This window comes from Heterocephalus glaber, unplaced genomic scaffold (genome assembly GCF_053883595.1).
Source record: "Heterocephalus glaber isolate CG9 unplaced genomic scaffold, H.glaber_assembly_v1.0 deba00000621, whole genome shotgun sequence".
NCBI classification, from domain to species: Eukaryota; Metazoa; Chordata; class Mammalia; order Rodentia; family Bathyergidae; genus Heterocephalus; species Heterocephalus glaber.
Window position 1 is genome coordinate 26,211,745 of NW_028258153.1, and position 16,482 is coordinate 26,228,226.

The 16,482-nt window shown below is 35.4% G+C and overlaps 1 protein-coding gene across 19 annotated transcripts in view; it reads right to left on the bottom strand.

Annotated features, from left to right (window-relative positions):
* Dgki (diacylglycerol kinase iota) overlaps positions 1-16,482 on the bottom strand; it is a 460,530-nt gene that overhangs the window by 141,931 nt on the left and 302,117 nt on the right. For all 19 annotated transcript variants that reach the window (XR_015449207.1, XR_015449206.1, XR_015449210.1 and 16 more), the window contains 4 exons: positions 13,355-13,410; positions 12,365-12,427; positions 10,118-10,191; positions 8,491-8,602 (listed from right to left, as the gene is read on the bottom strand). Coding sequence is in view for 14 of the 19 variants with exons in the window: in XM_087206300.1 (XP_087062426.1) it covers positions 8,491-8,602; positions 10,118-10,191; positions 12,365-12,427; positions 13,355-13,410 (305 nt within the window). In the remaining 5 variants the exon portion in view is untranslated. The remainder of the gene's footprint in view (positions 1-8,490; positions 8,603-10,117; positions 10,192-12,364; positions 12,428-13,354; positions 13,411-16,482) is intronic.

The window sequence follows — 16,482 nt, forward strand, 5'->3', positions numbered from 1 at the left end:
AAGTAGGGGTATGGAATTAGGGAAATGATCTTGAGCTATCCAAGCAGGCCCACAATGTATTCAAGAGGGAAAGAATGAGGTAAGCGAGAGGAGAAGACAATGTGAGAAAACAGTTTAGACCAATACAGGACATACACCAAAGAATGATGCCAGTCCCTAGAAGCTGAAACAGACCAGGACATGGATTTTCCCATACAATGTCCAGAAGTAGCACAGCACTAACATCTTGTTCTAGACTTACGAACTCCCTAAATATAAAACAATAAACTTATGTTACATTTATTAAACTTCAGTTTGTGGTAATTTGCTTGCAGCAGCAATAGCAAAGAAATACTACAATCATAAAGAATTTTTTTTTAAACTAAAGCAAAAGAGAAAATTTCAAAAACAGAGAAAAATAAAGACACATTTTATCCAGGAGAATAATGGTACAAGTGACAGCTGGCTTTTCAATCCTATAATCTGGAGGTTAGAAAAAAATGAAATAATATTAAATGCTGAACCGACCTAACTAGCAAACTCATCAGTTCAGAATTCTATAGTCATGCAAATAAAATTTAAAAAACCAAGGTTAAATAAAGACATTTTGAGAAAAATAAAATTTGCAACTATTTGTTGCCAGCAAACCTTCATTGGTAAGAAATGCTAGAGGAAGATCTGGGGATTTAGCTCAGTGGCGCCATGCCTGCCTGGCAAACCCAAGGTCCTGAGTTAGATTACTGGTACTGGAAAAAAAAAAAAAAAGAAATGCTAGAGGAAACCCTTCAAACTTAAGCAAAATGATACCACATGGAAACTTGGATTAACAGAAAAGAATGAAGAATTCTGGAAATGGTGAACGCGTGCCTAACAAAGGAGTATCCATTTTTTTCATCTTTTAAGTTTTTTAAAAGACAACTTAAAAGCAAACATATTGAGTTATAGTGTTTATGTGGGTCATGTTCTATCCTTCCTCAAGTAAATAGTTCATTAGAAAGCTATGTAAATATATATAAGAAAAATAATATAAGTCCTCACAAATTCTTTCAGAAAATAAAATATCATTTCTGATAGGTCTCCCACCACCTCAGCAGCTATTATGTATGGTAGCTGCCCTCTTCCTATTGTGCCTTGTCCCCTCCCCTGTGTGACATCATGCCAAGATGGTTGCTCCCACCAAAGAACAAACCCTTCTTCCCAGCATGCCCCTGTTCCCGCCTAGAGAGTAACCTAATACTCGCTCACCTCCTACCACCTAGTGACATCACCAGCTCCTCCATTCCCTAGTCACTACCTCACTTAACCCCACCTCAGCCCCTACAAACCCCACCCCAGTCTCTATAAAAGACTCTCCCTGCCCCGGCCATATTGCTTTTGTCTCTCCTTTGTTCAGAGACAGCCCAGCAGATCTATTCCCCTAATAAAGTCTTGTTGTGGCCTGGTCTGGTCTTGGTCTTCGGCCCTTTTACCTGACAATTTCCTCTACAGAAATACTACCGAACAAAAGTGAATTTAGGAAAGTATACACACATCAGTTATTTCTCTATAGTAAGAACAATATTTAAATATGAGGTTAAATTACTAATTCAAATAGCATCAAAAAGCATAAAATACTTAGTAGAAATGAATTTAACAAAATATATAAAAAAACTGTAAAACCATACTGAAGCTACAAAACATTTTCAAGCAAAATTTAATACCAAAATAAATGGAGAAATATAACATTCATAGAATAGAATGCTCAATATTGGTAACATCTACTTCTCCCCAAATTTACCTAAAAATTCAATGCAAACCCAATTAAAATTACAACAGTTTTTTTGGTACACATTAGCAAGCATATTACAAAAATCTATATGCAAATTCAGAAGACCTAGAATAATCAAAACATTCCTAGAAAAAAATAAGCAGGGCATGGTAGTGGCAAGCCTATAATCCTGGAATTCTAACAGGCTTAGGAAGGAGGATCACAAGTACAAGCCCCACCTGGGAAACTTAGTAATTTCGTGGAGAGCCTATCTCAAAAGAAAATATAAAAAAGAGATAGGTATATAGTTCAGAGTGAAGGCCCTGTGTTGAACTCCAGTACGCCCTGCAACATGAAATGATTCATATGACCAGATTGAAGATTTACTATAAATCCACAGTAATTAGGACAATGTGGTATTGGCATGAAGATAAACCAGTGGAAGAGAAAAGTGTTCATAAAATATCTGCATGAAATCAAAGAGCAAAGTTCCAGGGCAATTCTACAGACAGGGAAAATTTATTCAATAAATAATGCTGGGAAAAACTTGGGTAAATATATTTTTAAAAAGTGAATGAGAAGCTACCTTACACAAACACAAAAATTAATTTGAGCCAAATCATGCATAAAAGCTAAAACTATAAATTCTCCAGAAAAAAACCCCACAGAATGCCTTCCCAATCTTTTTTAAGTAATCAAAGATTTCTTAAATATCCATAACACAAATTAAGTCTACTTCGTAAAACTGGAATTTATTAAAATGTATATTCATCAAAAGAAACACAAAAGGAAAGCTCAAATTGAGAGAACATATCTGCACTCAAAAAAATCTGTGAAAAGATGTGAATCCAGAATATACCTCTTGTAACTCTGTTAAAATGCAAAAAACACACAGATTCTCTTTTTAAAAGGCATAAAAGGTAACAATAAAGATAAATGTGTCCTTAGTCTCATTTTTTATGTTTTAGTAGGACATAACAATTTGTTCCAGTTTTAATGACTTTACAAAACATCCATAAATCCTTATTTCTTTCTTGGGATAAGTGTCATATGATAATAGCATTTATATCTATCCTTAACACAGTTTCGCCACCTCTAGGGTATTCAATTTAAATCACTTCTCATTCAGGTGCTCTGTACATTGCTGTTGGTAAGTAAACAGTGCAAAATTTCTAGAAAGGAGTTTTATCATTTTTATTAAGAGGTTTTAAAATGCTTATGTCATTGAATCAGTAATTTCTTTCCTGAGGATTTGTCATAAGAAAATAATTTGAGATGTGTAGAGAGGTTTAAAAACAATTATGCTAAATATAGGATTATTTATAACACTAAATATCAGAAATTTAAAAGTTTCATAAAGGAATGATTATTATATAAATGGAATATACTGATGCAGTGAAATGTTAGATAACCATTTGTAGTATGAATTTTACTTATAATATGACTTCATATATAGTTTAAAACATAAAAATAAAGCAGGTATTTATGAGTTATATGATTACAGCTGATATATTTACTTATTATACATGTATGTATCATCAAAATAAATAAACATTTAATGTTACTTTTTTCCTAAAAAGTTACAAAATTTTATATTGAGTGATAAGAATAAAACAACCCTGGGAATTTCTTCACATGTTGTAATTTTTTTCTCATTAAAGAACTTTTGTTTTGCTAATTCATAAATTTAAAAGAATTTACACATTTTAATTTCAATTAACAAAAGGATGAATGTGCTTTCTTTAAAGTTTACAAGACTGGAATCCTTGGATTTCATTCTGAATAGGAAATTAGGCTCCCACTTCCTCAATCTGAATAATGCTTTGAACTTTCTTGAAAAGTTTTAAATTACTTAGAAACAGACTCAACATGAAAGAACCTTCACAACTATAATGGCAGAAAATTGAGGCAGAAATAAATACAAATTACAGTGCCTGATTATGGCCTGTGTAAAATCCAAAAAGGTAATCAGGGCACCCCGCACACAGTGAAGAATCATCTTAATTAGGTGGAATGCATTTCAGCTGATATAATGAAGACGTCTGCTTTGAAGTTTGCAATTACAAGATAAACTGTCTAACAGAAATAGCCTTTTTTCCTATTTCAGTAATTCTATTTAAAATCCCTCTCTAAGAGCCACTATGGATTTTCTGTTCTTTGCATTTTACTTAAATTATAAGCAATGTACAAACATTTTTATTAGCTTATTCCATGAACTTAAAACTGTATAGTCTTTAATTATTTCAGACATGTCAATTTCTAAGAAAAATAATTTGTTTCTAGAAGGCTTGACCTACTACTTATGTTTTTAAATTATATGGCAGCTATTTTTAATTCAGAAAAACATACACACTCCAGTAACTATATCCTTCTGTTTAGATAATCATCTTAAGCAGATGCTTGATTTTCACATAATTTACCTTCTTAGAAACATAATAGTTTCAAGAAATGTAAAATTAAAGGAGCAAAAATAAGATTCTTTCATTCTAAAAAATGCATAGCCATACTACAATCTGAGTAAGAAAGTTAGATACATATGAAAATTTAAAAATATATACTATTATTATTTAAAGACCATAAGCTATTCAAAATTATGCAGCTTAAATTACATTGAAGTCTGATTTTCTGAGACAGGATTTTCTATCATGAAAGCAATCTGGAGTCATTAAAATTTGAGATTCTATCATACATTTAATTTTACCTCATGTGCACATGTTATATTATTCATATTATGCAAAGAGAAAAATATAATTGGTATAATTTTGGTATTCCATTTTATCACCAACTCCCATTCACTATTATTTCTCTTTTTCCTACTAATGATAGAATGAGCCAGAGAAGGATTTAATAGGCCTCTCAGAACTATCTCCCCAAACTAGATACACCTCCTGAGCTCTAAACATGTATTCAAATTCCCCATTTCTACTTTTCCTCAGATGGCTTACAGAGATATCAAGTTTAAGATACATAAAACAGAGTTCATTTCTTTGGCGCTATTATCTTTTACATTTTTTTAAATCGTTTAATGCATCCATCCCTCGCCTCCCAAGATTGTTTACTCTTCTTCTCCTTTCCCCTCACAGTGAGTAGCTATGTCCCAATATCTTTCTTGAATTCACCAGTCTCCTCCTTCTTTGAGATTCCGAGTCTTCTCATTTTTTCACGCGGACACCAGTACCATGTTGATTTGTCTAGCATCCTTCTGAGATTCTGACACAGACATGTAGGCAATCTTGCTAAACATGAGTCTGATCACAGATCCCCACCATCTGCAACCGCCTCATCAGTAGTTTTAAAGGGGTTTCTTTCTGCCTTTTCTCCACATGTGCCTTTATTCCCTGCACAAATGATCACTCAGAGCCACCACTAGCAGGTCTCCTAACAGATACACTCGAAGCCTGTTCCTCTGATGGGAATGACCACTGGGCCACTTCACTCCTCCAGACTCCTGCTTCTTCAGCAATCTTTGCTGATTGCCCATTTCATAAGCATTCTTCTGCTCTCAGTTCTCCTTCCTATTCTCACACATACCTTTGTCCTAGAATTTACTATCTCAGCTTCTTTACTGTGAGGGCCTCTTTACTTCTTGATGTCTGCCCCTCAACTCCAGGTTGGGAGCACTCTGAGAACAGGACTTTTCTTTTGGCTACTTTTTTTTTTAACCTAGAAGCATGTCATTTATGGATTCAGCAAGTATTTGTGGACTCAATAAATATTTATAACTGACAATGAATGAAAGAAAGCAGAGACATGGAAGCATTTCTTTGAATTTTCAAAATTCCTGTTCATTAGAGACCATCACTGTTGCCCAAGTTTCCCATACACTGCATGGCCTTTTATGACCTAGCCCACAGGCTCCATAGTATTACTTCCATTGATCTTGATTTTTCCAACCAGACTCAAGAAGAAGAGCCATACACCTAAATCCTTGATAAGTTTCCAATATATGAAGGCCATTTTAAAACCAGTTATCATCAAAGAATGCTAGTGAACCAACTCATTATTTTGAAAATATAAAAGAAAGTATTCCTTAAATACACACTCAAAAATATTTATGGGTAGGGCCAGGGATTTGGCTCAGTGGCACTGTGCCTGCCCCGCAAGGGCAAGGTTCTGAGTTCGATCCCCAACACCAAAAAAAAGCAAAGAAAGAAAAAAAATTTTATGAGTAAAGTAAAATAATGTTTTGGATTTGCTCCACAATGAAATAAGAAAAGATGTCACAGGTAGGGACAAATATAAGGTTTTTTTCATGAGAATCATTTTGATAGTAATGATACTTGTAGGCTCATTATACTATTTTGTCTAATTTTATATTAAAATCTCAATAAAAATATTTACTTAAGAAACATTGTGCTAACTCTTTTGTACTAAATAAAGTAAAATCTCCAGATAAATTCTACAATGCAGCCTACAGTCTGGCCCTTACCCAGTAACTCAGCACCACCTGGAACAAACCTACTTTTCACCTACATCTATCCTGCATAAAACTACACAGGACATGGTTCCCACAGAGGGCTGAGATTTCACAGAGTATTTACAAGTTGTAAGGCTCCATTTTTTCCAGAACGTCATGTCTCACTCTTCTGGCAAAATTGATTTAGTCTGTCGTATTTATGAACTGCCCACTGTACACCTCAGGCTCCCTGCTCTGTCCCAGTTGATGATGTTCACCATTTGCCATTCCCCATGGTCCTTCCAACCCTCCCTCATCCACTTTCTTCCCTACAAGGCAGACTTGCTTGGACTGCATCGGTGACTCTCGGTAAGACTTCTCCAGAGGCAGACAGCAGCAGAAGATCTGGAGGGTAAGGAGACTGTATTTATATCCTTGTTCTCGTCCTGCCTGGTTAGCATAGAATGGGAGTTTCCTCTCAGCAGATATTACTCCTACTGGATGGCACTTTCTGAGAAGTTGCCTTTCTGTTATAGGTGACCACTTCTTTGTCCTTGCATCAACAGCTCAGGAATTGCTGTTTCTTATAAACCTAGTATACCGTGTAGGAGTTCCTCCATTAAAGTCCCTTTTGTTTTCTATTCCTGTCTGCCCCCTCTGTCCTTTTCAGATATTATTTATACACTTGTTGACAAGACCACCTTAACCAAAAAAGACTAGACAACGAACTTGACCTAGATATAGACAGACCAAGAAGTCAGAGAAAATGAAAAGTTGAAAACAGAAAGCATGTGCAATGGCACTGGAGTATAAGCAAAGGATGATCAAAGCTATGCTTGATTGTGAGCTACTTGAGCAAGAAAGCAAAAATGCAAGTGGGAAAGGCTGGAGAACCAGAGAGAAATTGATTTTATAGGCCAAATAAGGATTTTGATTCTAAGAGCAAGCAAATGGCAAGTGTCTGATTTTCCCTTGGCTTCCAGTTCCACAAAAGGGATCATCATCCCTGAGACAATTCCTGACAGCCTTCTGCCACACAGCCGGGACTAGGGAGCCTTGGTAGATCATAACCACTCAAGCAATGTGTGCTGGAATAAATGCATGAATAAAACACGCAAGGACACTTTTGGGGCTTTTCTATTATATACTAGCATGGTTTTGTCAGTTTAATAATTCTTCCTTCTACACATCATTTCTGAACTTAATCCTGTTGGCTCTTTGCTGTCTTCCCTGCCATGTGCATAAAGAGCAAGAGCAGTATATGAGCTCCGACACTGAGAGCAAGTCAATTCCAGAGAGTAAGTCAATTCCAGTCTTCCACTCCCAACAACCACTTCATCCTAGGGATGGTAGTAAATTTAACAAGGAACATCACCAATTCAAGTGACAGAGATTCCTGCCACAATCATCTTGGGTTATTCTACTAAACTTTACTAATTTGAGGTGATTGGGGAAGAGTCATTTGTAATTGACCAGATGAGTAAAATGAGACCTATTTGGATTTATTTCGAATACTTTTGTTTTTGCTGTAATGCATATAGTACAAAGCAAGTGCTAACCAAGGATTACTAATAAGCTCTGTATTGATTTGCTTTACTAACTGATACTGTTACCTGATTTATATAAGATAAAATAAAAAGTATACTTTTGAATTAGTCCCCTCCTCACTTAATAATAAGTGGGAATGCATGGCTAAAACCTGCTTGAAAATACATTTATATTATAAATTTATTTTGATATAAGAAAATAAAATTAAAATACATGGTATTCCCAATACTGGTAACTAAATGTTCAGTAAGGTTACAATAATGTTTCTATATATGGATATTTTATGATAATGGATATTATCTCCATCATAAGGAAGCAAGATGAAGTTGAATGCAGTTAACCAATTTTATTTTTACCTAATTACTGCATTCAAGATCGCAGTAAACCAAAAAAGTATCAAATGCTGTTGTATCTGTGGCATCATGCTTTTTTTAAATTAGCATGAAAACTTTTTATTTTGGTAGAAAATTAATCAGGAAAATTTTCAAATGCTACTCATTTAGTTTTTTATTTTTTTAATTTTTTATTTTTTTTTTTGGTACCGGGGATCGAACTTGGGTCCTTGCACTTGTGAAGCAGGCAGCAAAACCACTGAGCTAAATCCCAGGCCCTACTCATTTATTTTTGAAGTTCAAACAAATACATCAGTTTTCACAGTGACAGGATGACTTTGTTCATGTTTTCCCACAGAAACTCTACCTGTATAAAGTTTATAAATTGATAAAGCAGGAGAAAAAACTTATACCAAAATCTGCTGGAGTAAACTCTAATTGTGACTCACATACATATTTTGTTTTTAATGAATAGTAATACTTCTTACCAGAGAGGCCATCGTGAATCCAATGACTTCAATGTAGCCATCATCATGACGCTGAGGTTCAAAGTCATGGTGATCTCCCGGGTTTCCCCATGGCATTGTGCCAGCACAATATCTGCAAGGCAAAGTTAAAAATACAAGGAAACAGACTCCATTCTTCTCATGATTATCATTAGGAATCAACTGATACTTAAGTAAATTTATATCTGTGTCAAAACCTCATATGGTATCCCATACTTACGACAGTTTTAATGATTTTATCAGCTTAAAAATAAATTTAAAGAAAAATAATTCATAGTTAGACCTGGTGTTTATTAAATACAAGAATTATTTTCTGCTTTTGATATATGCTTTTCAACAGAAAAGAAAATGAACTTTTCCTTTCCAAAATATCAACCTGTGAAAATGGGAAAACCATCCTGTGGTACCAAATTTCCCCTAATTCATTATTTGTCAATATTTTTCACTGTAGAATTCACTTATGCCTGTCTTCTATGATATAGATGGCATCAAAATTCCATCTGTAAGAAAGACACATTCATGCTAGTGTGAAAGAGATAAACCAGATGGGTAACATTTACTACCATACACACAACTAAGGCAAGTATCCATAGGACAGGTAAAAGGAAGAAGAAAGGAGTGAAGAAGGGGTGGAAAGGATAGGAAATGATAAAAGGAAGGGTATTTAATGGAAATCAGAAAAGTAGAGGGAGGAGAATACAAAAGGAAGGAGGGGGAAATAAGAAAAAGAAAAAGAAAAGGGAGAAGAGAAAGAAAAAAAAGTAAAAACCCTAAATGCCAATGTTTTGTGTGAATCTAGGCCATCCACTGAAACTAAACTGAAAATAACTCTGGAATAACACTCTAACTGACTATACTGAGCCATGCCAAGAGTACTCGGGAGGCTATGATATGTTCTCCTATACATAAATTTACACAGGACTCTTTACTTCGATGAAACTCAGTTTAAGAAGAGTTTATTTGCATATTTTGTGTCTACATTGTTTATTGGGTAAGTAACAAGGATTATATAGATCCATTCCTTCCAAAAGCTTGGCTTCCCTGTCTAGAATCTAGTTTTATGCCACCAAAGTAATATGCTTATTTTGAGAGTAGTTAATCTTAACATTCCTTTATCCTGAAAAATATAATAGTACTAAAAAGAGTTGATATCCTGGCTACAATATGCTGATCTAATTGATTCTATTTTTTTCAAAGCAATCATCTGCCAATGAGATCCAAAGGGCAAGATGGTTTTCTAACAGCTTTGGAGAAACTGCTAATAGGCATTTACTTATCCATATCTATCATTCTTGGAGGCAGAGGAGTGAGGTGAAGAAGGGCAGATATTGAGAACTAAATGAAAATATTCCTATCGAGAGAGGAGAATGGGTTTCTTAAGGCTGGGTGAGTCCACAGCATGAACTACATACCACACACAGAATTGCCGACAACAGTGAGCACTCAATAAACCAAGGAGGAGAAGAAACATTCAGAACTGAACACCTCTACCAAGCCACGAAGAGAAATGATTTTCATTGGTTACACCTGAAACATTGCTGTTTGGAAAGCAGATAAGCTCAAGTCAGAGTTCACATCAAACCACAGGAACAATATGAACAGAGCTTACCTGGGTATATTTAAAAATACTATACACTGGAACTTCAGTTCCTGAATCTTTGGGGTGAGATCTGTTCCATCACACTGCAACAATGAGAGCAGAAAGGCAGGATTTCTGAGGTAGTCACAAGTCTTAATCAGTAATCAAAGACAGCCAGGTTAGACAATAGAATACACTGTGCCCTCCTTCCATGTGCTCCTTTAATCTGCTTCGGTGAGTGCCAGTTCACATGACTGCAAGCATGCTGATACCTGAACTAGACCCAGCTCTCAATGCCTTAACTTAAACAATTTTTGCTCTGTTCTGGCAATCAAAGGAAATACTACCATTTTTTTTTTTTTTTTTTTTTTTTTTGGTACCGGGGATCGAACTCAGGTCCTTGCGCTTGTGCAGCAGGCGGCGAAACCACTGAGCTAAATCCCCAGCCCGGAAATACTATCATTTTTAACCTTGTATTATTATTAGGTATTTAGATGTATCATAGTAATACTAAAACACACTTAAAAGAATGAAGCTTCAGTAGCATTTGCCATCACAACTGTCTAATTTAAACAAGTCATGAAGTTTTCTTTGCTTCTTTGAAATAAATTTTATTTTGAAATATTAATCATAATGTTTTGAATACTTTCTAAACAGTATATGTACAGGCAGTTTTAGAAAAGGTATTTATTAGAAAATAGTATCATCTTAACAATCTTATTTTTCCCACAGAGTGATGTTGATGCTTTATACGTAAGTAGTTAATGATGTCTCATAAATGTAAAATGTGTGTGTAAGTATAGACCAAGAAAACACAAGACAACAGCAAGTGATGTGTTCTTAGAAACTTAAGCTTTTACAGACTTGGATTGGACTTCTGAGATGAAACTGTTTTCCTGGAGTTTGGACATGACCCCGGTCTGAAAGGCCCCTGCCAGTATGGGCTCAGTATCTTTGGTTGCAACTTCCTGGACCAATGAGTGCTTTCCCAACAGTGGCATCCTCTGACTCATCAAAGAAAAGCCTTCTATTCCCTTTCTCCTTTCCCACTGGCACCAAATGTCAAAAGAGGAAAACTCTAGCCAGACTATGGTCATCTCAATCTCAAAGGTACAAAGCCTGCTTTTCCATCTGCTTTCTCACACCATGGTCCCAGAAGTTCTTCGTTACTTTTCCTTTGGAAAAGGGAGTAAAACATTCCCCTAACTCCCTACAAATTTCTAAACATGTCTTTAGCTGGAGTTTCAATCTAAGTATAAATGACTGTGAAAGTTAAGGTTGTTTCTAGGTACCCCACACTCTTTTCTCAGATAATCTTAGTACAGTCTATTTTTCATGAGCATCCTCAAAAATTGTTTCCAGAAAATCTTACAGCTCTAAATAAAGTATTTTCCAATATAAGATAGAAAGGAGTCAAATTCCAGATAGTCATTGAAGGTATTTTCAGATACTATCAACTACCAAGAAAACATAAAATGTTCCAATTTATTTAAGGACTTGAAATGACTTCGTCAATGACTATACCAATGAAGCAAACATTTAGACATTTTAAATGATTAAAGTTGAGGGTTGGAAGCAACTACAATCTCAAAAAGCTAGAATATGATACAATAATTGCAAGCAATGTTGTTGCATTACAGAAAAATGCCATAATAAAAAATGACTATTTAGAATAAAATTCATTTTTTAAATTTTCTATTCTTTCCTCCTGAGAAATAAATCAGTGATTCTGGGAACTCACCAAATAATATAAAGATATGCACCTTACAATACATAGTGCTTTACAAAGTTTTTAAAAACTAATATTGCATTAAACTGCACTATTCTTTAGAGTAGCAGTTTTCAATGTTGTTCCCTTCAATCACACACAAAGTAAAACATTTGTATGCAAAACACATTCCTGTGCATAAACTCACTATTGATAAATCAAATAACAAGAAAAATACAAAGAGTAAAGCAAAGAGTACTATATGCAGGATTTTTATATTGTTTTGCATTTTCTTGGTCTAATATACACATACACACATTTTACATTTATATGACTGGACAGTGAGTTTCTTCAGCAGTAAAACTAGTCTTTCTATGTAATTTTATATACAGCCAAGACAGTGGCAACATGACAAATACTCAGGAATATTGGTTGAATGAATCATACTAAATGTCCTCTAAACCATAGGTAGCCCAGTGATTAATCTATATATATATTAGTACCTGGGAGCTTATTTTTGTGATATTAATATTTACATGCAAATGAAATGAATTATGTCCAATACTTACAACAACTTTAACATGTTTGGCTAGATCTCTAGAACTTCTCTGTAGGAAATCAGAAAAAGCTGCCTATACCACAGGAAATAAGAGAAAAGACATTCCGAATTACATGGGTTTACCAAATCCTTGCTTCCAAATTACAGCTAGTTCTAAGTTTTGTAAAAATGTACAATCAAGTGTTCCATTTTCTGAATCCAAAATAAAGCAGGGCAGTGGCTGTCAAAATGGAACTATTTCTTTGTTTTCAAATTATAATGGACAGCAAAATTTAAGATTACAGAAAAAGAGTGCAGATGTGGATAATCCCAAGGATCAGTCTGACAATTCATTCTGATGGTCACTTTCTATGCCCATTAGGTGCTAAAACAGTCCTTAACTTTCCACTAAAATTGTCCTGCTTTATGTCGTTTTATTTTTCTCCATCTAACCTTTGGCATTAATTTAAATTGTACTTTTTTTGGTACCAGGGATGGAATTAAATTATACTTTTAATCAATACTTAAAGCCTTTTTCACCCATATCTGCCAGTAGAGATGTCTCTGAGGAAGAAAAAAAGATGCTCTCTTCCATCTCATTCGTCCTTCCATGAAAAATTTCCCATGTTCTGCCAGTTTCCCATCTGAATGTCAATTTGGATATGCTCTGGTGAGAACTACATTCTAATCTAACACTGTCCATATGTTTTTTCAGTCTACCCAATGTCCCCACCCCCCACACTGGCTTTGATTTTTTTTTTCACAACATTTTTGGAATGTCATTACTCTTGTAAAACGTGGAATCTGGGCTTTAAAATTCAAAGATGATAAACATCAACTCCCTTTCTAACTACTAATTTAAAACACATTATTTTTATTCTTAAATGAAGACATTAAACAACATTTAAACATAAATATAAATGTGTGGTGTATGTTACTATTTTTATTTACAGTATCAATTACTCATGGAATTGGTACTAAATAACATATAATAATTATAAAACAAAATATATGTACTTACCCCAGCATAGAACATTTTATTTCGAAAACGACTATTGAATTTCTCTGGATTTGCTTCTGTGAAAGAGGAGAAGAAGTTTTGTTCTAGAGATGTCTTTAAAGATTAGCTCATTGTATCCCCACCCATCTACCATACAGATCTAGCAGATCCAACAGTGTTGTTATCATCTTTCCTTACACTATAGGCCAGTTGCTACCAGTACAGCTATCCAGTGCTATAACACCTCAGCTCTAAACTGCCAGAACTGGATGTAACTGGGAGCTTATTAGAAATATGAATCACTAAGCTTCACCTAAATCCACTGAACTTGAAAGCTTGAATGAGGGTCTACGAAGGGCAGTGTCATGAGCTCTCTGGGCCATTCTTATTAAAGGTCAGATTTATTGAAATTTGAGCCACTCTGGACTGTTTTTAAAACAGAGGAAAGAGTTGGAGGTGTGATTATTTCCAATGACCCTAGGGCATGCAGCTCCAAATGTAACTGGATACAGGAACTTTGGATGAAAATTAATGAAGAATTTGATTTAACATTTTGAAAAAACTCAGAGTTACCATCTGCTCTCCTGGTTATGATATGCCTTGGAAGAAATCATTTGTTTTTGTTTTGCTGGAGAAAACACACACACACACACACACACACACACACACACACAGATGGTCTGCCAAATGGACTTGGCATATTATAGGGAAGGTTGTGGCTGAAATATGATTTGATTTTCAATTTGGTCTTATTTGTTACATAAATTAAAGACCCCCCAAAATGAAATAGGAGTCTGTATCAGAGAATTTTTACATAAATTAAAGGAATTATATAATCCTTAAATGAAGTATTTCTTCACAAGTTACTTTCCAAGACATTCCAAAAGAACTTACTGTCTAAGTTTGACTTTCTGCTCTTTCATTTCATATACTCAATTCCTTCTTAGTCTAAGCCTTTCTCTCAGTCATTTCTGTACATGGTTGACTACACTGCTTACACTCATAAAGTCCAAACCCCGACTGTGAATGATAATCCCCAAAAGTTGTCTAGATGAAGAAAGGTAGCAAAGACTTCACTCAATAAGACATGGCCCAGCAAAACATACAGGACCTCAGGAAATAATCCTGGACAAATGATTACTAGATCATTTTAATGATTATTAGAGCATAATAACAACACATGACCTAGAAATTAGGTAAATATTACAAACTAAAAATAAGTAAAGGGGAAACTGGGAAGACTGGCTCTTGAGAGCTATCTTCATCTATAAATAGTTTTTATATCTCAAAGCTTTCCTCAACTCTATACTACCACAATAAGTGCTCTAACTCTAGAAACAAAATAAAATAAAAGGCTACTGTACACAGTATAGTAAACAGAAGAATGACATTAACTGCTCCTGCCCTTCTTGGCCTCAGTGCTGACCATTTTTACAATTTGGGATTTCATGAGGATGAATGTAGCTGGTAAAATGATATGCTGTTTTTCACCTTTTTAGGATCAGATTTGGCTGGGTTCCATTTTCACTTTTAGTTCCACTAACTTTCTTGCTTTAGGAACCCAGAAGTAAAACGAGAATCCTTTTTTGTTATGCAATTTATCATAAGACCACAGGCTGTAATTTAAAAATAAAAACAAGATGCTCCTGGGGCAGGGAGGGTTGGCTGGTCCCTGCACCCAGAGGGAGGCTCTCACACTGCCATCCTGGGCTCCTGGGGCAGAGAGGGTGAGCCGGTCCTAGCACCCAGAAGGAAGCTCCCCCCACTGCCATCTCACACTCCTAGGGCAAAGAGGGTGAGCAGGTCCCAGCACCTAGAGGGAAGCTCCCCTGCCGCCATCCCACACTCCTAAGGCAGAGAAGGTGAGCCACATGGGTGCCAGAAGCACCCCCCCCCCAAGGAAATGAGAAGACACGTAAACAAGCCTCAAAAACAGACTTCCAGATCACCTACAGCAACCCTACAGGGAAACGAGATGGAACACTCTGATATTTAACCACCTGGACTCTGAACTGGCAACAAAAGAGGATCTGGGAAAAATGAAATCAGAAATAATTTCTCACATAACAGCAAAGATTGTGCTCATCATGCAAGACATGATTAATAAATCTAGAGAGGACACAGATTAAAAAAATAGAGGATATGAGGAACATGATGGAATTCCAACATAGGAAACAAATGAAATCCATAAAACAGATACAAACAGATTTCCAGGAGATTAAAAACTCCACTGAAAGTCTGTGCAGCAGAATGAACCAATGTGAGGATAGAATTTCACATATAGAAGATAAGATTGCAATTAGTGAGGAGGAAAAGAAAAATTGCTTTAAAATTGTAAGGGAACATGAGAAATCAATCCAGCAGCTGCTAGATGATGCAAAGAAGAATAACATAAGGCTGATTGGAGTCAATGAAGAAACAGGAGAGAGTGCAGATGACATAAAAAACTGTTCACAGAAGTGATGGCAGAAAAATTCCCAAGGAGGGGAAAAGAATTTGACATACACATAAGTGAGGCATATAGGACTCCAACTAGCCTTGATCAAAAAAAATCTACACATAGGCATATAATAGTTAGGATTCCAGAAATCCAACAGAAGAACAAAATTCTACAAGCAGTGAGAGAAGAGAAACAAATCACATACAAAGGAAAGCCCATCAGAATCACAGCAGACTTCTCAGTGCAAACCCTCAAGGCAAGAAGAGCTTGGAGTGATGTATTTCAAGCCCTAAAGGAAAACAGCCTCCAACCCAGAAACGATCTTTCAAAATTGATGGAGAAATAAGATGCTTTCATGATAAAGAGCACCTCAGGAACTTCATGAATACCAAACTGGCAATTCCAAAATTTTTAGACAATACCCTAGGAAAAGACAGTGAGGATCACAACCCCAGGAAGCCCAGCAGAATGAATCCATTGGGCATGACAAAATAAATGCAAAGAGGGAGAATCCAACAAAAAGAAAAAGTCATGACAAATCTTTTAAAACTTTTGACTTCATCTCCCTAATGAGGTTATAACACAATCTTGTTATTGTGCTGATTAGTATTTTTTGGATTCTAGAGTTGCACACCTTTCCTTGTGCTATACTGGCTATTTATCATCTTCTCATGTCTACATTTTAATTGGGTTGTCTATTAATGAGCTC